Source organism: Dendrobates tinctorius, unplaced genomic scaffold, assembly GCF_039654945.1.
Source record: "Dendrobates tinctorius isolate UK_male_01 unplaced genomic scaffold, ASM3965494v1 ptg000134l, whole genome shotgun sequence".
NCBI classification, from domain to species: domain Eukaryota; kingdom Metazoa; phylum Chordata; class Amphibia; order Anura; family Dendrobatidae; genus Dendrobates; species Dendrobates tinctorius.
The window spans coordinates 19,138,525-19,163,106 of NW_027361802.1; the positions used below are offsets into that span (position 1 = coordinate 19,138,525).

Below are 24,582 nucleotides of genomic sequence, written 5' to 3' on the forward strand. Positions count from 1 at the left end.
CCTGCCCATTTTTCTCTGTAGACTTCTATGTGTAGCCTGTCAAAATATGCATGTTTATAAAAGAAGTTGGATTTCGGTAGTAAAAAACTACATTAAAAAAAAATGCTGCTTCAAATCTGCACCAAAAAGCATCAAATGAAGTGGAAAATGCAGCAAAAACAAAATAGTCAAAGAAAAGATTATTGAAGAAGACAGCTCTGAAATCCGTATGGAAGTAAGCACAGGTCAGTGTAGGGAACCTTGTGCCAAGAGGAGCCATACCTTAAGTTTAAGGCCGGGGTCACACTGGCGAGAAACTCGCACGAGTCTCGCACCTCAATACCCGGCAGTGTAGCCGGCCCTCGGGACCGGAGTTGGCGGCTGCATGTATTTCTTAACGCTCTGGCCCTACTGGATATTGAGGTGCGAGACTCGTGAGTTTCTCGCAAGAGTGACCCCAGCCTAAAACAAAGTTCGGAGAGAACGTTCTTTATGTTAATATGCAAATGAAGTTCTCAGGGAACCATAGACAGGGCCATAGGGTCCAGATCCTTCAACCATCTTTATGGCTAGTTCTGTCCCCTACTGCACGGACAGAGCAACACTAGTCAGAGAAACTTCCAATACAAGCAACCCCAGACTGTGCGGCTCTGACGAGCACCTCATTTGCATAGGAGCATAAACAATATTTTTTGGTTGTCATATAAAACTGCTTTCTGAATAGTGAAATGAAAATAACAGTAGGATGTTGGGTTTGACACTTTATTTTGCTGCTGTTGAAAAATAAAGCGATGTGCTCAATCACAAATGCTGTTAAAAAAACCCAGAAATAATAGTGTAGCATGCTGAGCCATTTTTTTCAGTTTAGTGACAGATAGCATTATAATAACCCACAGAGCCAATTATAGTCCATAGAGTCTGTCTGGCATTCTTGGTGGCCATCCTGTGGATCTGTCACAGCTTTGTATGATGGGACAGGGAAACTGATTTCTTACTGCAGCTGTAAACCTAGGCTAAAGACTTATATACATATTAGCTAAACACCCAATATAATCTCAGTACTGTACAGACGACCATATTGTCAGATCTCACTCGGACTATGGGGCTGTGCACACAGTGTGTCCAGTATGTGTGGTGACAGTTTTCACACATACAGTAGACACACACTTTGACCCATTCAAGTAAATGGGTATGTGCACATGTCAGTGTGTTTCCACAGACCGTGTGTTCGTGGGCAAAATTTGCTGACATGTCTGTTTTTTAACAGCAGCACAGGCTGAAAACGTGCACACTGATGACACATGGATGACAGTGTGGGGCCCCTCTATTCATGATAACCAGCCTTGCTAAAGCTAATAGCTGTGGGTTGCAGCCCGCAGCTGTCATTTTTGCCTGGCTGGTTATCAAAACTACACTGGAACCCAATGTAACTTTTTTTAAATTTATATATTTATAGCACAGGTGGTGGCTGATGAACACTCTCATCATCCACCGGCTGCTCTTGCTGTTAGGCCTCTTTCACACATCAGTATTTTTGATCAGTATTTCATCAGTATTTGTATGCTAAAACCAGGAGTGTCTCCAAAACAAAGAACAGACATCAGTCTTTCAATTATATTTTTTTCTTGGTAAGTTCCATTCCTGGCTTTGGCATACAAATACTGATGCAAAATACTGACCAAATACTGACTTGTGAATGAGCCTTTATCGGTTGAATACAGCTCTCAAGATTGACCCCTGCTAGCGTTGATTGCAGCACAAGTAGAGGACAGTGATGTGAGTTGTTTTCAGTACCCGGTGCAGGGGACCAGTGCGAACACTAACGCTGATTCTCAGGCGCCGGTATGTGTGATACTAATACGGCACACAGTTGCCACACGTATGCCAAACATATTAAACACACAGACATGGATGCTTTTTCTAGTACCGGAAATATCAGGACATGTGAAAGAGCCCTAACATCATATATCAATAAAAAAAGTCTGGTCAGATCTTACGGGTATGAAGGTTTAGGGGGTGCCTTACAATATCCACTGGCAGCAATTGTTTCTGAGGAAAGCAAAACAAGCCGCATCTTTGTTTGGACAAACTGACTTTCCCTTTACACATTATTTAAGGTATTTGTTCAGCAGGCAGCTAACTAGGAATGTACACTATTCTCTCTAAAGTTGAGATTGATTTTAATGTTATTTTAACGTTAAAAATTATTTAACACCTTAACAATCCATTACGAATATATCCGTAATGAAACTGGTTGAGGCTAAGTTAAACAGCAGACATCTGTGTCTAACAGCTGTAGGGTCGGTGTGCCGGGCTGGGGGGTGGTCCCTCTGTATACCGCGCAGAGATGTCACAGACAAAAGATGGGGGCAGGTTTCGGGTGCAACTGGTCCAAGAGTTTATTCTCTGCCATCCGACTGACGGCCCTCATGATACACCGCAATCCCTTTTCTCGGCCCTCCGTTTTCCGGCCCTGTTACACACACACACACCGTTCTTTTCACCAGAGACGTGATTATACGCACCGTCCCTTTTTCAACTCCACGACACTCCTGACAGCTTAGTCACTGTTTTTGCCTTAGGCCTGTACACCAACAGCAATTTTACTAGTCGGTTGTCGTCTTTAATTCGGTGTGCTTGCCCCCGGGGCCTCATCTGTATTGCGTTACTTCGTGTCAGGACCACCCCCCTAACTTTCTCTGTGTACCTTCCCCTACTCTCCCCTTCTGTCACCTTCCATTATTCGGTACGCCATGATCGAGGCCTTACACCTACCAGATCATTGTCGGCGTCCGCCTTCTTCCTTCAGGGGTGTCCGTGGTGTCAGGGACCTGACCTAGGACGACTGTCTTTCTCACGTCTTCCATCTCTTTGCCTTTCTTTTGGTTACATGTCATGGTCGGTGTCTCGGTCTCCGAGACCTCCTTAACACATAGACCCCTTTGGATCTCACACTTCCCTTTGGTCGCTCAGACCCTCTCTTACCCAGACCTGTTGCATTTTCTTGTGCATATCATACATCTGAACAACTCTATAATATCACAAGTACCCATTTTCTTACATTTTTTTTTCCGTTTACGATTGCTTAAAACCATCACACACAAAACAATAAAACATAACAGATTTTTTTTTCCTCCCCCTTCCTTTGACAAGGACACTCCCTCTCTTCTTACATCCCCACTTTTGTCAGGCTTAACACACAAAAAACTTCAATTTTTATATTAAACTTTTTTTTTTCCATTGACTTGGACGCAAACTGTCCTTGTGATTTGCACAACGGTGCAACGAAAATTCGAAAGTTCAAGCCGCCTCCTAGTGGCCGGTAGCGAGGGGCCCCACAGCCGTGGAGCTCCCGGGATGTAAGGAGTGTCCTGTGAGTTCTACGGGGGCTCGTGACCTTCGGACTCAGCAATCACAGCTACCACGTAGTAGCCGCGGGGACAGTTCTCTTTGTAGTATGACACCAAGTCCCCCTCGTGTAGAGCCCGGCCGAGACGAATAGAGGCCACATTAAGATAAACCTTCTGGCCGATAGCCAGATCGCATATGAACCCATACCCCCTGGGTATATTTGTATACACGAGCCGTCCCATAGATCGTGTCGCCGCCATGCCAGCCTCCCCCTTTGCATGAAGCAGGTTCCATACTTCCTGGTCCCTGGCTTTCTTCTTTTTCACCACTTCTGCGACCCAAACGGAGGGTCCGGTGTGAGCCCGGGAGTCCGGTGGGTGGGACTTAGCCGAGGACAAAAACAGGGCAGAGGCGGCTGGTGATGTCGATGGCCCAGCAGCCGCTAGGGTCGGGTGACAACCAGGGACAGCCATGTCCTCCGGAGACTGGGCCACAGGGCTTGACAAATAGGCCTCAGATGGCTCCAACACCGGCATAGCTGCGGCCGCGGGGTAGGCCGCACCTGGAACTTCAGACTGAGCCGGAGCAGCGGCCGCTTTCAGAGATGAGGTCGCTATCAGCAGAGATACCGCAACAGCGTCTTCTGGCGGCAGGCTCCGCACCGGGGACACCGGGCAGGATGGCTCGGAGTGGGAGTGGAGGCCTCGCTTAGCTCCACGTAGACGGTAGGACCTTCCCTGGTCAGGCTCTCTGGGGTACAAGATGCTGCGGCTGCATGGTGGGGGCCGCCTGCGGAGCCACTGATGGGGCCAGGGGACCTCTTACCTTCCCCGGCACCGTGGCCTTCGTCACGTTCTTGCGTGGCTCCTCTTGCAGTCTCCGCTCTTCACTCCGCCATCCGACAGGGCTAGCCTCCAGGCTCAGGAGCTCCGTGGGCAGGTTCCCTGCTGGTATCTTCAGTGGCCGCTCCCGCTGGCTCCGCAAAGGTTCCACTTTTCCGCTCAGCATCTAGCTTCCTGCCCGTGACTCTGGGGAAGACGTTTTCTGACATGACTCGACCTCCCGGCACCACCGCCACTCCAGGCGCCCGATGCCCCGACATCCACAGCGCCGCATATCATCCGATGGGCAGCACTCGAATGGCGACAGACAGCCGCAGCCAAAATTTTCCTCTATGCCACTCCTTCTGCGGGGTGGGGCGTCAGCAGGCCTTTCCACCCACCTGTCAGGGTCCAGTATGTGGGGGCGTCGGCCTCCTGGTACATATTGCTGTCCCCAGGGATATGTAGGAGGGGGCCCCAGTCCATTGGGGACAACGGCAAACACCTGGATCTCTCCTCTACACTGAAGTAGCACTGCCATCTTGCTCCGGACCTGGTACTGCCCCGGATCCTCTGCTGGCAACGCAGATGCGCCACAGCGCTCCCAATTTGTAATCCACAGGTTGGTAATTTGTAATCCACCGGGGTTTATAATCCACACAGTGCAGTCCAAGTCCGTGTCCATTCCTCAGAGGCAGGCCTGCCGCAGAAGATATTGTATTAGCCGCGTTGATCCTGCCGACTACGCCAAGTGTAGGGTCGGTGGGCCGGGCTGGGGGGTGGTCCCTCTGTATACCGCGCAGAGACGTCACAGACAAAAGATGGAGGCAGGTTTCGGGTACAACAGGTACAAGTTTATTCTCCGCTGTCCGACTGACGGTCCTCACGATACACCGCAATCCCTTTTCTCGGCCCTCCGTTTTCAGGCCCTGTTACACACACACCGTACTTTTCACCAGAGACGTGATTATACGCACCATCCCTTTTTCAACTCCACAACACTCCTGACAGCTCAGTCACTGTGGTCGCCTTAGGCCTGTACACCAACAGCAATTCTACTAGTCGGTTGTCATCTTTAATTCGGTGTGCTTGCCCCCGGGGCCTCATCTGTATTGCGGTACTTCATGTCATGACCACCCCCCTAACTTTCTCTCTCCTCAGTCCCCTGGTTAGGTTTTCCTCACAGTGCACCAACTGTCGTAGTCTTCCTATCACTTGAACTCCCCCTGGGGACTGTAACTTTGTGGAATCCTCCTGTCAAATTTATATCTTTCCCGGTTCCCTCTAACTCTGCCCCCCATGACCAACGGTTTCTTAAGCCCTAAGCTGATGTCAAGTCCTATGCTCACACTCCTCCCTGCCCTCTAATGATCAACCCAAGGTACTGCACGTCCACTACACTTTCCTAGCTGTTTCCCCACTGTAATAACTGATACCTGTCTAAACTGTGCAAACCTTCCTCTCTCTATTCTGACAAGTCCGTCCATCCGTCAGGTCACCTTCCCTACACAGCCATGCCTGGAGATGAGCTCAGCCTGCTGCTTTTAACCATTTAGATGCCACTATCAATCTCTGACAGCAGCATTTAAATGGCACAGTTGCCAGTGCTCACATGCATAGGTTCATAATAAGATCATTTTCTTTTAGTCCAAGTGGGCATTAGCAGACATTTTTCACTGAAGGTGTGTACTTCTCCCTGTTTGAGTCTGACCAATCATTAACAGACGGTAATATTCAGTAGAATGAAGAACATGCCCCCACTACAGGTTAAAACAGGGTTTTTCTCCTGTGTGAGGCATGTGATCTCAAACATCCCTGAGCTCACTTCTGTGCAATTGCAAGTTGTAGTGAGCAAAGCAGACCTTAGTGTCATTACTGATAACTTTCAGCTTCCTTCTCCTGCTACTCCATGGGGGAAGAAGGGCAGTACAGCTGAGTTTCGCTGTGTCACATTGCAAACCCTTTAATTAACTCTGCTCTCATAATTCTGCCAACTCACTATACAAGAGTGGCTGTTGTCAAGAGTTAGGACAATGAGGGCTTATAAATGTTGTTGGATTTGATGTTATTTTTGATGTTATATATTAGGGTATCCCGTACAGTATGCTATGCTCTTGTGCTTTGTATGATGGATGTTTATACTTAATGTACTGCATTTTAGATTGTGCTGAAACGCAGTAATTTGTATGTATTTGTTTGCAGCAAAATTAATTTTCAATCAAAACAAGGACTTATCAGTAACAAACCTAATGACAACGATAAGAAAAGTCCATTAATTCTACATGAACATTTCAGTCTGCAAAATTCTGTTTGGTTAATGTGTGTTTTGTCAGGAACATCCGTGCTCCTGAGCACGCTTTAGAAGAGAAGGTTAGCAAGAAGTAGGTCAGACCAGCTTCTCCATCTATCAGATTATGTAAACTTTGTGCACCTCTTATGTAGCTCCTGAAAAAACGAGAGCAAAATTAAGCCGAACCTGAGATTAGATTGCTCTTGGAGGTAACAGACATCGATGCAGAGTTGTGCAAGACATGCAGTCTCTTATTTAACGTGTTCCAATTGTATAATTGCGTAAAATGAATTATAGAACAGGCACATGCTTTTTGAAGACTTCTTTATCTGCTCCTTCATGGACTGCAGGCCGACATGCACCAAATACAGTCATATGTAAAAGTTTGGGCACCCCTATTAATGTTAACCTTTTTTCTTTATAACAATTTTGGTTTTTGCAACCGCTATTTCAGTTTCATATATCTAATAACTGATGGACTCAGTTATATTTCTGTATTCAAATGAGGTTTATTGTACTAACAGAAAATGTGCAATCTGCATTTAAACAAAATTTGACCGGTGCAAAAGTATGGGCACCCTTATCATTTTCTTGATTTGAACACTCCTAACTACTTTTTCTGACTTCCTGAAGCACTAAATTGGTTTTGTAACCTCATTGAGCTTTGAACTTCATACCCAGGTGTATCAAATCATGAGAAAAGGTATTTAAAGTGGCCACTTGCAAGTAGTTCTCCTATTTGATTCTCCTATGAAGAGTGGCATCATGGGCTCCTCAAAACAACTCTCAAATGATCTGAAAACAAAGATTATTCAACATAGCTTTTCAGGGGAAGGATACAAAAAGTTGTCTCAGAGATTTATCCTGTTAGTTTCCACTGTGAGGAACATAGTAAGGAAATGGAAGAACACAGGTACAGTTCTTGTTAAGCCCAGAAGTGGCAGGCCAAGAAAAATATCAGAAAGGCAGAGAAGAAGAATGGTGAGAACAGTCAAGGACAATCCACAGACCACCTCCAAAGACCTGCAGCATCATCTTGCTGCAGATGGTGTCACTGTGCATCGGTCAACAATACAGCGCATGCATAACGCCTTTTTGTATGACCAAACAACTCAATATTTGTTTCATCAGTCCACAGGACCTTCTTCCAAAATGTATCTGGCTTGTCCAAATGTGCTTTTGCATACCTCAGGCGACTCTGTTTGTGGCGTGCTTGCAGAAACGGCTTCTTTCGCATCACTCTCCCATACAGCTTCTCCTTGTGCAAAGTGCGCTGTATTGTTGACCGATGCACAGTGACACCATCTGCAGCAAGATGATGCTGAAGGTCTTTGGAGGTGGTCTGTGGATTGTCCTTGACTGTTCTCACCTTTCTTCTTCTCTGCCTTTCTGATATTTTTCTTGGCCTGCCACTTCTGGGCTTAACAAGAACTGTACCTGTGTTATTCCATTTCCTTACTATGTTCCTCACAGTGGAAACTGACAGGTTAAATCTCTGAGACAACTTTTTGTATCCTTCCCCTGAAAAGCTATGTTGAATAATCTTTGTTTTCAGATCATTTGAGAGTTGTTTTGAGGAGCCCATGATGCCACTCTTCATAGGAGAATCAAATAGGAGAACTACTTGCAAGTGGCCACCTTAAATACCTTTTCTCATGATTTGATACACCTGGCTATGAAGTTCAAAGCTCAATGAGGTTACAAAACCAATTTAGTGCTTCAGGAAGTCAGTAAAAAGTAGTTAGGAGTGTTCAAATCAAGAAAGTGATAAGGGTGCCCATACTTTTGCACCGGTCAAATTTTGTTTAAATGCAGATTGCACATTTTCTGTTAGTACAATAAACCTCATTTGAATACAGAAATATAACTGAGTCCATCAGTTATTAGATATATGAAACTGAAATACCTGTTGCAAAAACCAAAATTGTTATAAAGAAAAAAGGTTAACATTAATAGGGGTGCCCAAACTTTTACATATGACTGTATATAAGGGGGCTGCTTCGGGTGGGGGTATCGTGTTTTTAGCATTTTATTGTTCACCTTCATTTTTCAGACCGGATCCATTGCACTTACCAATACCAAAAACAGCTGGTGCATCATAGCATTGTGAATGGGCTATTAATGAGACAAATAATCCCACAATTACTGGCCATTAACAAACCTGACCTTCAGTATTAATGTGGACACAATGATGAGTAACTTGTCCTCTCTTCAGACTACAAAGTCCACCTACGACTGCCGGCAGTTACGTAAAGGGCGATAATACTGCCGTTATATCTGATTCTCCATTTAGTAAAATGCACATGAATCCAGGGTAGAATAAAATGGTTATTTTGCTATTAAATTAGATTGTAAAACTTGTATTTGTAAGATTAAAGATTTTGTAAGATTAAAGGCTGATGGTTATGTGAGAAGTGTGGGCAGCATTTTTAGAAAATTGCCTTTGGTGAGATTAAAGTGCAGATAAGTATGGGAATTATATTAAAACTTAACGAAAGCTTAGGTTGACAAGAGAAATGGGTGACAAGTCCGGCATAAGAGAAGTATGACAGTTTTGTTCAACTTAGCATAAAAAGTGATGCGTCTTTTATAAAGGCCCTAAATTCTCCATTTTCACTATTTTCTGAGCATTTTTGTATATTATTCCAAAATTCTGGCCTGGGAGAGGCTGATCATAGTGTTCTTCAGTAGGATTACTGTCGTAGCTTGATTCCAAGGAGAAAATAGTACTAATTTAAAAATAACGCTGTGGTAATATGTACCTTTTCTATATATCCTGTACTATGTGCAGTCAGCAGTAATTTGCTGATCGAGAGATGATGATGATGTTACTAGAAATCTGCATCATTACAGCTATTGCCATTTATTCATCTATTTGTACATACGTGTACATTTTTTACTTTTCACAGTGTACGTTCTCCTATCGTGGTAATAGAAGTCTCTGCCTGACTCCTTTTGCACCCCTCAAGCTGATCAAAACCACATTCAAGAAGTTTATTAACCCTTCAGGTGTTTCATAAGAGCAGAAGCAAAGTGGAAGGAAAAAATGAACATTTAACTTTTTAGTCACAAAAATGATCTTAAAGCAACAATTTTTTTTATTTTCCCAAGGGTAAAAGGAGAAAATTGACCCCAAAAGTTAAAGTGCAATTTGTTCTGAGTACGCTGATACCCCATATGTGGGGGAGGGACCACTGTTTGGGCGCAAGGCAAGGCTTGGAAGGGAAGGAGCGCCGTTTGACTTTTTCAAACTAAAATTAGCTGGAATTGAGATCGGACGCCATGTCGCGTTTGGCGAGCCCCTGATGTGCCTTAACAGTGGAAACTCCCCACATGTGACCTCATTATGGATATTAGACCCCCTAAGGAACTTATCTAGATGTGTGGTGAGCACTTTGAATCCCCAAGTGCTTCACAGAAGTTTATAACGTAGAGCCGTAAAAATAAAAAATCATATTTTTTTTCACGAAAATCATCTTTTTGCCCTCAATTTTTTATTTTCACAAGGATAACAGGAGAGATTGGACCCCAAAAGTTGTTGTCTAATTTGTCCTGAGTACGCTGATACCCCATATGTGGGGGGGGAAATTACTGTTTGGACGCATGACAGGGCTCAGAAGGGAAGGAGCACCGTTTGATTTTTTCAAACTAAAATTGGCTGGAATTGAGATCGGACATCATCGTTTCCTTACTGGGGTCTTTATAATGGGTATGCATATGAGAGTGACAATTTTTCAAAGGCTATTTAGCATTTCACTAGGTATACCTCTCTAAGCACTTTATATGCACTATGCACTTTCTGTGATGTATGTGTTAGGGTGTCATTCTCTTTATTTACATATTAATCCCTTTGAGGACTGTTTGCTTGTACCCATGCTGTTACAATAGTGTTTTTTGTGTCCTTCACATATGAGCTTTTGAATTATGCTTTGTGTCTCTGAGTCTGTCTACTACATTAGTTTGTTATTCATGTGGATATTTAAATAAAATCTTTGTGATATTTTTACAATTTTTGGACGTAATGACTCCGTTTTTGTGTAGAATTTATTGTTGCTGGAGTGTCCTTGGTGACTTTTTGTCCGTGGAATAATTAATTGTTTTTTGCTATGCATTAATATGTATCAGTGGATATTGTTCCCCTAAGTAACTTATCTAGATGTGTAGTGAGCACTTTGAACATCCAAGTGATTCTATGAAGTTTATAAACCTGGGCATGAAAAAAAAAATTTCCACAAAAATGATTTTTTAGTCCCCAATTTTTTTATTTTCCCAAGGGTAACAGGAGAAATTGGACCACAAAAGTTGTTGTCCAATTTGTCCTGAGTACGCTGATACCCCACATGTGGGAGAAAACTACTGTTTAGGTACACTTTGGGGCTCGAAAGGGAAGTAGTGACATTTTGGAATGCAGATGTTGATGGAATGGTCTGCGGATGTCATGATCCATTTGCAGTGCCCCGATGTGCCTAAACAGTAAAATAAAAAAAACACAAGTGACATCATTTTGTAAACTAGACCCCCCAAAGAACTTATCTAACCATGCCCCCTTTTTGGAACTAATCAACTATTTCCTGTAAATCTAAGTAAATTAGTAGTGCATGGAGGTGTGGTACAATCTGAAGCAATCTTTCATACACAGGCCAGGTATTTTGGGGCAGGTGTCGCACTGATAAATGGAGTCCTTACTTATTCCCTTTTGTAACACACTCGGTGCCTTTTTTGCAGCTTACCTTTTCTTTCAGTTGGCGGGACCACCCCCGGAAAATGCTGACCTGGTACGATATGAGCACTTTCAGTTCCTGAAGTACTGGGGCCCGCTCCTTCCTGAGTGCCAAATATCAGGGCCTTTACCACTACCTCCTGGAACTGAAGGTATGAAGTATCTGTGTGGCATGCACATCGTGACAGCAGGAAAGCACTGAGCATTGCCATTTGTACGATGTGCATGGACAGCTTTTTGTACCACACCTTAGTCTTTCTCAAAGACTTCTACGGTTGGAGGAGTTGATTGGAGAGATCAAAGACCCCCATGTTTTTGTTGTACCCCAGTACACAGTCCAGTTATTTGTTTAGTGCTGAGGGCGCTGCCATCACCGTGGATGGTAGTCGAGAGAAAGACATCCTTCTTGTCCTTGTACTTGACCAGCAGCAGGTGGTCGCTACATTGAGCTCTGCTCTCAACCTTTCTGAGCATCTGCCCAAGAAGCTTTTTTGGGAGGCCTCTCAGATTTTTTCGGCTGCGGTACCTCATGCAGAGAGGGAATTTTAGAGTGGGATGCTGATATAAAAGTTATCGGTGTAGAGGTGATAACCTTTATCCAGCAGTCGTGCACCAAATCCCACACAATTTTCCCACTCACTCACAGGACAGGGGGACACTCTGGGGGTTCAATCCTTGTGTCCTTTCCTTCGTAAACGCTAAACCTGTGGGTGTACCCTGAGGTAATCTCACACAGTTTGTAGAGTTTTATTCTGTACCTGGCCCTCTTGCTGGGCAGGTACTGACGGACTCTGCGCCCTCCCTTAAAATGGACTAAGGACTCATCCATGCAGATGTCCCTTTGAGGCATGTACACTTCAGCAAATTTTTTGTTGAAGTGTTCGATAAACGTCTGAACTTTGAACAGACAGTCAAAGTTGGGGTCATCTCATGCAGGGCACTGTGCATTATTGGTATAATTCAGGAATTTGTGGATGGCCTCAAAACGAGTCCGGGCCATGACCATTCGGAACACTGTAGTGTTATATGAAATATCATCGCTTCAATATTGCTTCTTCAGGATCCCCATGTGAAGGACCAGGCCCCAAAGCTGCATCATTTTAACTGCGTCTACAGGAGACCAGTTATAAAATGATGAATGGGGGTTTAGTTCCAAAACTTGAAGAGCGTACAAATTACTTTGTTCCACCATGAGGTTAACAAAATCCTCAGATAAAAAGACTTTGAAAAAGTCTATATCTGTGAAGCTGGTGGTACCAAACTTGATTCATGATTCTGCCACAAAATCAGAAATCAGTGGCTCCTAATTTTTGGGGGGTGAGGTCCATACGGGGTCCGCAACGGGGTGCGCTGGCTGAGCTTCGGGAATGGTGGGCGCTGCCTTATCTTCTGTCCTGGGGCACCTGTGTGGCAGTTCCACAGGACCCGAGGAGGAAAATGAGGAGGAGGAATAGGAAGAGGATGAGGAGTAAGAATCAAAAAAGTATAGAAATGTGGGATCCTTTCCCTCTCTATCATTAGCGGAGGCAAGGAAAGCACATGCCTCCTCCAATGAATAGTGCTGTTGGAACGAACGTGATGAATGGGATTTTTTTTGTGAATATGGTGCTTTGGTGTATTTTATTGATAACTATGTGTATGTGTGGAGGAGATAGTGATTGGTTCAAACTATTCTGAAAAGAAAAAGCTAAAAGAAAAAAGCAAATAAGGAGGAAAAAAATGCCTGTGAAAAGAACAGTCTAAAACAACAGGCCCTAGCTCTGATAAGTGATCTGTTTCACACGGGGTGGCGCAAGGGGGGTGAAAAAATAAGCGAGCACGAGTTTTGATTGGTGAACTGCGTCACCAATCAATGCTCGGCGGCTGCTAAATGTGCGCACGGAGGCGGCACAAAGAGGAGTGGAGGGGGATAAAAAGAGGGGGAAAGGGAAGGGGGGATTGTGGTGGATGAAGAGAGATCGGGCAAGGATCATGGATCAACACTTACAGATGTAGTCTCTCTTCTTTTTTCTGTCTTTTTTCTTTTTCTTCAGCAGGGACTGTGGAGGCTATTACAGCACCAATCCAAGCTGCTGTGCCCTGCGATTAGTGTGATTGATGTGATCGTCGATCGCGCCAATCTGGGGGCTTTTCGCCGGTACCCGGCCTAGGATTGAGTACATCGGTACTTGATCCTAGCCTGGGACCTCAATGTTTCAGCCAATCTGATTGGCTGAAACAATGAGAACGGCTGCGATTGACTGTTCAGAATTGAACAGCCAATCACAGCAATCGGGAGGCCAGGTGGGCGGAGACAGGCCCTGGGATGAGGACACCATCTTCCCTATGGTAAGATGGCATCCAAATTTTAATGTGATCACTGTGACTTACGTTGCAGTGTCGCATTAAAGGGCATGATGTACTATCCCATCCATGGTCATACGGGCCCAGATCACATGGACGGGATAGTATGTAATATGTCAGAAAGGGGTTAAAATACCAATCACTATCTACCCTGGCTTCCAACATCCCTGTATTGTAGGTATATTAAAATATTTACCAATCACTGTCTACCATGGTTTCCAATGTCCCTGTATTGTAGGTTTATTCAAATACTTACCAATCACTGTCTTCCCTTGTTTCCGTCGCTCTGGTCCTCTTCTGTGTCACTTGAGCTCTGCTCTTTTGCCGACTTACACGGGAACTGCTGTGTGTGGCGACGCTAGTTCCATCAATGTAAGCCCATCCACAGGTTCACATTGTGAAAGTGACTTCCAAGCCACACAGAAACACCTGTGTGATCCAGCTAGACTGATATCACTCAGAAGGGAACGTGAGCCATGCTGAAAACTGGTAAGATGGCAATCAGTATATTATTCTAACTACACCATATACTACATAATAAAATATGTTGCCAGGAGAACCTCTTTAACACTCAGTTGTCAATTTAGTCATGCATTTCCAGGACAAATAACACTGAAAAAAGTTCTTAAAAATTGTCTAGGAATGTTATCTGTCTGGAACAAATAAGTGTCAAGAGATACCCAGTCTTCTTTAATTTCTTAATTTCCACTGTTCCACTTTGCACTCTCCCTTTTAAGCTATATTTTTCTGAATTATTTCTGATGTAAACTTGATAAGTAATTAGCCTTCTGTCGCTTTTCACACAATCTAGGGCAGTTTTTTGAGGACTTGGTTTAGGCTGGTTGAGGACTCTCAATAGTTCCTACCTCTGTGCATTCTCTGTTTGCTCTTTTCGTATCACTACTCAATTGCCTAAATCATGTAATATTTAGTACAAAACATAGCCTTACTTACCCTTCACAAAGCTATGTGCTGTAGGCTGCTCCAGCAGAGCCACGGCGCCCTCACAATAAAAGTCAATGACACACTTTTCTGAAGTAAACTCCTTCTAATGACAGCGACATAAAGTATTAAAGCTAACAAGCAAAGCCTTGTAATTGGGAGAGAGGGAAAACAAGTAGTAGCACTTAAACTGATGGCGTATTAAGAAGCAATCTGTAAAATGGCTTTAGAAACAAACAAGAAAAAGCTAGAGGAAATGTAACACCGTTACAACAGTTATAAATGGGAGGATTCCACATATCACCATGTGGACGGAGAATATATGATGGTGGCATAATGGCGTGGAAATGTTCTCCTCCAGTGGAGAGATTTAGGATAGGTTGGGAAGCTGCTGTGATATCACAGTTTTTGTCTGGTTTATTGGGTGAGATACTAGGTGGTACTTAGGTATTTTACTGTACTGGGTCATGGTTAATGAGGCTACCATTCTCAGCTACAGCAGATAGAACAGACCTTAAAGCAGAAACAAGTTCAACGTATAAACTTTGTTAAGAAGTTCATTAAAAAACTATAACTCCTCTACGATTCCTGCTTCCGTCCACACTACACTTCTTCCATTCCCTGCGGTAAAGTCACCGATAATGTAGTTCCCATAAAGCAATGTTATTGTTACCAACAGTGATCAGCCCTCTGTTGGCAGGATTATTGATCACCGGGGGCTTTTTCTGCCGTACACGGTAAACTCAGGGCTACGATGTGTTTATTATAACATATGAACACATATGATGAGCACATTCCAGTGTTAATGGGTTTTATGGATAAGAAATGATCGATAAATTGATTTTTTAATGGAATGTTTGGTCTGGGTCACTTTATAAAGCCATTCACTCCACAGCACTTTACAGACATCATCATTGCTCTCCCCAATGGGGCTCACAATCTAGATTCCCTTTCAGTATGTCTTTAGGATGTGGGAGGAAAACAGAGAACCTGGAAGAAACCCACATGAGAACATACGACTGAGCCACCGTGCCATCGCACAAGGTTATGCCACTTCTTATGATCCATGAAAGTACGACCTCTGGGGGCAGCATGATCCTGAGAATGAAGTAACCACATTATTATTTCAGTGTTAGGTCAGGGTCACATTTGCGAGTGTAATGCGAGAAACCCGCGCGAGTCTCTTGCATCAATACCCGACACTGCCGCCGCCACTCGAGACTGGAGTGTGCGGCTGCATTTCTTTCTATGCAGCCGCACTGCTGTGCATTGTGCATGCGCTTTGAGGGATAGGAATATCCTTTTAAAAGTGGTGTGCAGTACTTTTATAATAATGGAATCAATGGATTGGTAAGATCCCTGGCATTCCTAACAAGCAGCTGTTATCACCTTCGATGGTGGCCAGAGTAAACCGTGTAGAATAGAGCACTGCAGTTTTGGCACAATGTTATGCAGAAGTGGCCACTGAGAGGTCTATGGACCTGTGCTCTGCCATCTCCATACACCACTTACATCTGGCAACTGGAGGTGATAACAGATGACCGATGGGCGAGCCCGGTGTCGGACCCCTGCTGATCTAATGTTGATCACTTATCCTAGGGATATGTCATCAGTATAAAAGTACTGCAAGACCCCTCTGATGACAGTGTGAACTAAGCGCAAACTGGTTTCTACGATTATCAGACTTCCTGGTTTAGTACCTAAACTTGTCAATTATTTACCCTTTAGAACATCTTTACTTAAAGGGGTTTTACAGTTTCTAAAAACCTCTGTTTTTAAAAAAACAAAGAGTGCTTTACTCCCCCTCCTCGGATCCAGCGGCCCTGCCTGAGCTCACTGATTGTCTGCAGCACTGTCGACATGATGTCAGCGCAATGTGGTCCCATTAGGCCGGGGTCACACTGGCGAGGAATACGGCCGAGTGAGAGGCGCTAAAAGCACGCATTAGACACGGACCAATGATTCTCTATGGGGTCCCTCGCACCAGCTGTATATTTCTCATCTGTATTCTACGGTCCGTGACAATCGCAGCATGCTGCGATTGTCAGCGTACTACGGCCGTAATACACCAATGCAAGTCTATGGGTGCGCAAAAAATACGGATTACACACGGACCACACATGTGACTTGCGAGAAATACGCACCCGGTGTCTTTTACCAAAGCCGGCAATTCAGTGCGCTATACAGTAAACTCACACTGAGAGTTTTAATAAAGAAACGAAAGAATAGATATAGACACATAGAATACATATATATATATATATATATGTATTCTATGTGTCTAAATCTATTCTTTGGTTTCTGTTAGAAACCCTGTCATAGGGCTCCATTATATGTCCATTTTGCAAGCCTGCGAGAAAATCTCGCCATACGGATTACATACGGATGCTTACATGCGTAATATACGCGACCACACCTTGATTACGGATGACATACGGAGCACTGTTTAGGGGTCTGTCATCCGTATTACGCATGTAAAATACTGACCGTATTTTGCGTCGGTTAGTGTGACCCCGTTACTCTGTGGCTCCCTGGGCATCTAGGTGAGATGTTTCATGTGATTTTTATACATGCTAGCTTGGTGATGTATCTGTTCAAGGTGTAATCCATTCGTTGAATATCTCACTAAGGAATTTACAAAACCTGATTAAAAATATACCTGTGAATGTAACACATCCCAAACAAATGAATTACTTTTTGGTATATTTTATCACTAGCAGCAGTGTGTATAGTATAGTTGTGGTAACCATAGCATGTTGTGAATGTTACACATGTTACATGAAAAATTGCAAATATGACTGGTGTAAGTGATGGCAGTTTCTGTACTGGGCTGCAGATTATGTGGGCGCTATATGGGGAATTTGAAATAAATGGAAGGAGAATGCTCACAATGGACGTGTATCTTTTAGCAGGGTAGGTGATAAATGTGTGATCGCTGGGGGGCCCAGTATACTTCATCAATGCCAAAGATCTTACATGTAGCAGCACACATGCTTGAGTGCCACATCAGAGGGTCCTGGACCCCCGCTCTAGTCACCATTGGGATGCCTCATCAGCTGGTACTTACGTGGTCAGGCATTTACCATCTACCCTGTGTATATAGGTATCATATCTCTTTTCAGTATTGAGTTGAAATCTTATTATCTTCATTGTGGTTTGAATAATGAACATTCCCATTATAATACAATGCTTATTGATCTGAATACATGGAAAGGCTGGAGCACATTCTGGTCTCGGTGATATGGCCATATGAAGGCTCCCATAGAGATACACAAACCCTTTACTGCAGGTCCATATGCCTCTGTCTTTATACGGAAGCATTCAGAGATGTTCCTGTCTGACGTCATGTTCCATTAGATGTGGTATGACCACAAGGTATTCTGCCTATAAGGCAGTACCCTGAGGCCGTGTTACTCCTTATCAGGGAGCCATATGGCTTCTATGCGCTGCCTTAGGCCTCTTTCACACTTCACTCTTTTGTCGTCAGTCAAAATCTGTCAAAGTGTGAAAAAACGGATCCTGTGAAGATTGGCAAAAAACTGATGCACCGGATCCGCTTTTTTGACGGATCCGTCGAGATCCGTTGAAGCTGCAGATTTTGTAATTTAAAGGAGTAGGATTCCAGAGAGAGAGAGAATTTTTCTGTGCCAGAATGGCTTTTGGGGTTAAATTAAATGAATGGAAAATCTTCCGGGCATGCTCAGTTTAAAAAACGGAATCCTTCACTATATTCCATCATGTGACGGATGGTGACGGATCCGCCGCCCATAGGAGTCCATTATAGCAGACAACAGACGGCGACGGATCCGTCACCATCCGTCTTTTCAACGCAGACAAAAAACGTTACTATGTGTGTTGTATCCAGACGACGGACGATGAAATTCCGACGGATCCGTCAAATGACGGATGCAATTGACTGCCATCCGTTGCAATCCGTCCCTAATGCAACTTTATGGCTGGGATCACACACAGCAAGATACGGCCGAGTCTCGCAGGTTAAAACCAAGCTCTGGCGCCGGCACTTCGGAGCGGAGCGTGCAGCCGCACAGCAATACATGGAGCTGCACGCTCCGCTCCGGAGTGCCGGTGCCAGAGCTTGGTTTTAACCTGCGAGACTCGGCCGTATCTCAATGTAGTGTGACTCCGGCCTATGAGAAAAAAACGGATTCCGCTAAAAAAAACATCCATTTTTTTCAAAAAAGGGCGGATTTCGACTGACGTCAAAAGACTGAAGTGTCAAAGAGGTCTAACAGACTCCGTTTCCATAACTATTCCATTTATAGGAACCTTAGTTAACAGCTACAGGCACATGGAAAAAAAGATTTTTACATTTGTTACTGATTATCTTTAGTTAATAAAATCTCAGTCTACAATGTTCATTCCTACATTTATTTTTGCACACCTCCCCACCATCTGGATATGCAGTGTGCAGCCTAATCACAGTACTATAACCTGGATGTGAGATGTGTGTATTCAGGTTGCTGCTGTCTTCACTGCTGATATATCAGTGCAGATTATATCCTTAATTTATGTCCTTTTGTACTTTCCTCCTTTCCTGCAATCTGCTTTTTCTGCCCTCTCTGACATACTTTCTCCCCTCTCCATGCAGTGGAGCTTTGTGTACATACAGGACTCATCTGGCACAAAGAGCCAACTCCCTACTGTGAACGATTTGAGCCAGCACTCCAGTGAGAGACACTTGAACTTTCGGAATGGTTCTTACTGGGGGTTATAATGACTGTGTTTGGGCTCTGATATAGACCATACCATGCCAATGCAGTCAAAACCTTGGGGTTTTTACGTTAAAGTGAATTTGTCTCCAGATTTTTACTATCTCATTTGAGAGCAGTATGATGTAGGGGCAAAGATCCTGACTGCAGTATCTATCACTTACTGGACTGCTTGCACCGGTTTTGATAAAATTACTGATTTATGTGATGCAGATCTGCCAGTTATCTGAATGCTGAGCTCTGTATAACCCCGGCCACACCAGTGACCAGTGGCCTTGAGGAAGAACACTTTGCATTCGAAACGCGTCGCCATGCTGTTCCCTGTCCCTTTGCAATGTGCCATGTGCCATGGAATTTTTGGAATTTTAAAGTGTCTTTAATAAAGGATTTTCATATTTTTATGGATTGTTGCCAGAAGCTATTTTTTTTTTCTACTTGTCTTCACACCAGTGATTGACAGCTTTCTGTGTACACTGTGCATAGGCAGAAAGCTGTCTATCCGTGGTGGAGGCGGGGTTATATAGATTTCATGAATATGGAGGACAACTTGGCAGCTGGTTGTGGGGACAGGAACTCATGACTCTATGGCATAACATTTATTAGTCCTGCTGATTTTTTTTTGACTACAACAAATAGCCCAGAAAGTGACACATCACTGGACTCGGGGTCTCTGTCTTTACATTATGCTGCTCTTATATTAGTTGGCAAAAACCGAGTGACAGATCCTCTGTTTAATTGCAGATGAACACATAGTTTGGGATCTAAAAGAGCTGTCTCTTTTTACTGAGCAGAATCAAATAATCCAGATCGCCAAAAGGAGCCGACCTGCTACCTCTAACACTGAGATAAGGGAGAGCTTAGAGCAGAGAGAACTGATGGACACTGTGCAGCAGCTGGAATAGTAGAACAAGTTTTAATTATGACTATTTTAGAAACATGCTTAACTTTACATTTAAGAAGAAAATGAAAAAACAATACATTGTGTACACAGGTGTAAGACTAGCAAACTGTCACCATGATTCCAAAAGAACAGCATTGCCCTGTGTATCACACCCAAAAAATTGCAAAAAGTATTGTCTGTCACTTAATTTGCCAGGGGCTGTACGGATATGTCATCCAGAATTTCTCTGCATCTTTGTTAGAGTTTAATCACTAGATAAGTTTTAGTCCGCGCTTCGGTTTATCTGTCTTAGTTTGAGGTTAGATGACATCTTATTATGAGTCGTGTAAACAAAAAATGTTACCCAGCAAGAGAACAAATCATATACAAGTCATGTTTTGTTTTAATACCGAGGCAATCTTTCATTACAGTCCCTCTAATGAACATGAATAACAAGCTGATCCTTTATTATATCTTACTTGTTTCAGGGATTCTTCAGAAGGAGTCAACAAAACAATGCCTCTTACTCCTGCCCAAGGCAGAGGAACTGTTTAATTGACAGAACAAATAGAAATCGCTGCCAACACTGTAGACTGCAGAAGTGTCTTGCCCTGGGAATGTCTCGAGACGGTAAGTCAACCGCCTTTATAAAACTCTATGCTTTTGAAACTCTCATCTGATGCAGCAAAGATGCAAAGGGAGCAAAGAAGGAGCCATATTTCTTCTATGAAGCACAGAATTGGAATTATGATGTCTCTGAAGGTCAAACAACCTCTCTGTGCAGGTTGGATTATCAAAAGGGAGCTGAGAATTGGAAAGTCTTAAGTCTTTCCTGAAGCTTTGTTTAAGCAAATCGTTTTTTACTAAGTGAAAGTTTTAACCCATTCCTGCATAGTGACGTCCAACTACAGCACGGGCTGTACAGTTTACAATGGCCAAGATCAGAGATCATTTAGAACGTTCAGGGCTGGTTTTAGAGAAAGTGGGGCCCTGCACAAAAGTTTAAAGTGGGGCCCCAAATGCTCACATATTCCACATCAGACAAACATTTCGGCGGTATTTACAGGTGCAGAGTTCAGGCCGTTAAACGAGCGTGATCTACTGCGTTGAAGTTGTTAGACAGCTGTTCCCGAGTTTCTTTACACCAGCTGAGGAAGAATGTTGGGGACAAATAGTCCTCGAAACAGTATAATGCACTTCCCATACAGTATAATGCACTCCCCATGGTTCTTGATAGAGTATAATGCAACCCCTCCTCAGGGTATACTGCAGCCCTCCTCGTAGATTATACTGCAGCTTCATATACACAGTAAAATGCAGTCCCCTCAGGGTATACTGCAGCCCCCTTCATAGAGTATTCTCCAACCCCCTCAAAGTATACTGCAGCCCCCCTCAGAGTATACTGCAGCCCCACAGAGTATACTGCAGTCCCCACACACAGTATAATGCAGTCCCCTCAGAGTATAATGCATCCCCCCTCATAGAGTATACGGCAACTCCCCTCATAGAGTATACTGCAACCCCGCTCATAGAGTACACTGCATCCCCCTCAGAGTACACTGCAGCCCCCCCAGAGCATACTGCAGCCCCCCTCAGAGTATACTGCAGCTACACACACACATTTTAGTGCAGCTCCCCCACACACAGTATAGTGCAGCTGCCCGAACACACAGTATAGTGCAGCTCCCCAACACACAGTACAGTGCAGCTCCCCCAACACACAGTACAGTGCAGCTCCCCCAACACACAGTACAATGAAGCTCCCTCCCAACACACAGTATAGTGCAGCTCCCCAACACACAGTACAGTGCAGCTCCCCCAAGCACACAGTAAAGTGAAGCTCCCTCCCAACACACAGTACAGTGCAGCTCCCCCAACACATAGTACAGTGCAGCTCCCCCAACACATAGTACAGTGCAGCTCCCGACACACAGTATAGTGCAGCTCCCCCAACACACAGTACAGTGCAGCTCCCCAACACACAGTACAGTGCAGCTCCCCCAACCCACAGTACAATGAAGCTCCCTCCCAACACACAGTATAGTGCAGCTCCCCCAACACATAGTACAGTGCAGCTCCCCCAAGCACACAGTAAAGTGAAGCTCCCTCCCAACACACAGTACAGTGCAGCTCCCCCAACACATAGTACAGTGCAGCTCCCCCAACACATAGTACAGTGCAGCTCCCAACACACAGTATAGTGCAGCTCCCTAACACACAGTACAGTGCAGCTCCCCCAACACACAGTACAATGAAGCTCCCTCCCAACACACAGTATAGTGCCGCTCCCCCACACACTACACTGCGGCTCCCCAACACAAAGTATAGAGTAGCTCCCTCCCCAACACAGAGCATAGTGCAGCTCCCTCCCCCAACACACAGTACAGTGCAGCTCCCTCCCCAAAACACAGTATAGTGCAGCTTCCCCAACACATAGTACAGTGCAGCTCTCTGGAACACACAGTACAGTGAAGCTCCCTCAAGACAGTACAGTGCAGCTCCCCCAACACAGTATAGTGCATCTCCCCCAACACACAGTATAGTGCAGCTCCCTCAACACAAAATATAGTGCAGCTCCACCAAAACAAAGCATCGTGCAGCTCCCCAACACAAAGTACAGTGCAGCTCCCTCCCCAACACACAGTACAGTGCAGCTCACACACAGTATAATGCAGCCCCCGCACTCTCACACACTCAGTAATGCATACACACACAGTATAATGCCGCTCCCTCCCAACACACAGTATAGTGCAGACACACACTCACACAATACTCACCCCTAATCCTTGTTCACCACGCTGCTCTGCTCCACTCTAATCGGCTCCACTGCTGGCACAGCATGGCACATGGTGAAGTGACGTCATCACGCCCACTGAGTCAGAAGCAGAGGTGAAGTGATGGGAGAGAGAGCCTATGCAATACTAAGGAAATCCTGAAAATATGACTTGTTGGTGGGTCTTGAAGACTGGAGTTGAGAAACACTGCTCTAAATGGTCTTACAGAGACCATAGGCAGAGCCTAAGGCTATGTGCACACGTTGCGGATTCCGCTGCGGTTTTTTCCGCGCGGAAACGCAGGTAAAACCGCAGGTAAAGTGACCCGCGGTTTTGCTGCGTTTTGGCCTGCGGTTTTGCCCTACGGTTTCACACCTCTACTATGTTAAAGGTGTGAAACCGCTGCGGAAACCGCACAAACAATTGACATGCTGCGGAAAAAAAACCGCAGCAAAACCGCACGGAAAAAAACCGCAGCGTCAGCACTGCGGTTTTGAAAACCCATAGGCTAACATGGTAAAGTACCATGTCTGCGGAACTGCTGCGGTTCCGCAGGGCCAAAACCGCAGCGGAACCGCAGCAAAAACCGCAGCGTGTGCACACAGCTTAAAAATTCTCCTGATAATGCAAAAAATACCTAGATTCATCAATATACAGATGTCGACGTAAAAAAAAATCAGCTTCTCCGACACACAGACATGTCAATGGAGACAACAAAAACAAAAAGCATCTTCAACAACATACAGTTACACAGATACATCAACAGATAAAAAAGGTAAAAAAAAGTATTGGTATTGCTCTTAGAATGTAACAATGTAACAATTCCTTAATTTTACTGTGGGCAAGTAGAAAAAAAAAGTAATAAAATACATTCAAGCAAAACAATAAATTACCGTATATACTCAAATATAAGCCGAGATTTTCAGCCCATTTTTCTGGGCTGAAAGTCCCCCTCTCAGCTTATATTCGAGTCACATACACCAGGGGGTCGGAGGGGGAGGGGGGCTGGGGTGTCAGGTCATGCTTACCTGTCCTGGCATGGTCTCTGCAGCCCCCAGCTTCTACGCAATCTCCTTTCCTTTCTTCAGCGGTCACATGGTACCGCTGATTAAACTCATGAATATGCGCATATTCATAAGTTTAATGAGCTACGGTACCATGTGACCGCTGAAGGCAGGAAGGGAGACCGTGGGAGAACGGGGCTGCAGAGACCCGCGCCAGGATGGGTAAGTATAGCGATATTCACCTGTCCGGGTCCATTGCTGCTTGCTGCTGTCTGGCACGTCATCTGTCAGTGACATTCAGACAGCAGAGGGCACGGTGATGTGGTTATTGCGCGCTGCGCCCCCTGCAGTCTGAACATCACCGACAGATGACATGCCAGACAGCAGCAAGCAGCGATGGACCCCGGACAGATGAATATCTCAGGTGCCAGCAGTGACACCGACACCTGGCCCCCAGCAACGGAGAGGTGAGTATGTAATTTCTTTTATTTTTAAATGCAGCAGTGGCAGCACATGGGGCATAATGTATGGAGCATCTTATGGGGGCAGCATATGGGGGCACAATCTATGGAGCATCTTATGTGGGCAGCACATGGGGGCATAATCTATGGAGCATCTTATGGGGGCAGCATATGGGGGCATAATCTATGGAGCATCTTATGGGGGCATAATCTATGGAGCATCTTATGGGGGCAGCATATGGGGGCATAATCTATGGAGCATCTTATGGGGGCAGCACAAGGGGGCA

The 24,582-nt window shown here is 44.7% G+C and overlaps 1 protein-coding gene across 3 annotated transcripts in view; it reads left to right on the forward strand.

Annotated features, from left to right (window-relative positions):
• RORB (RAR related orphan receptor B) overlaps positions 1 to 24,582 on the forward strand; it is a 299,661-nt gene that overhangs the window by 228,572 nt on the left and 46,507 nt on the right. For all 3 annotated transcript variants that reach the window (XM_073543755.1, XM_073543754.1, XM_073543756.1), the window contains one exon: positions 20,545 to 20,686. In XM_073543755.1, the coding sequence (XP_073399856.1) occupies positions 20,545 to 20,686 (142 nt within the window). The remainder of the gene's footprint in view (positions 1 to 20,544; positions 20,687 to 24,582) is intronic.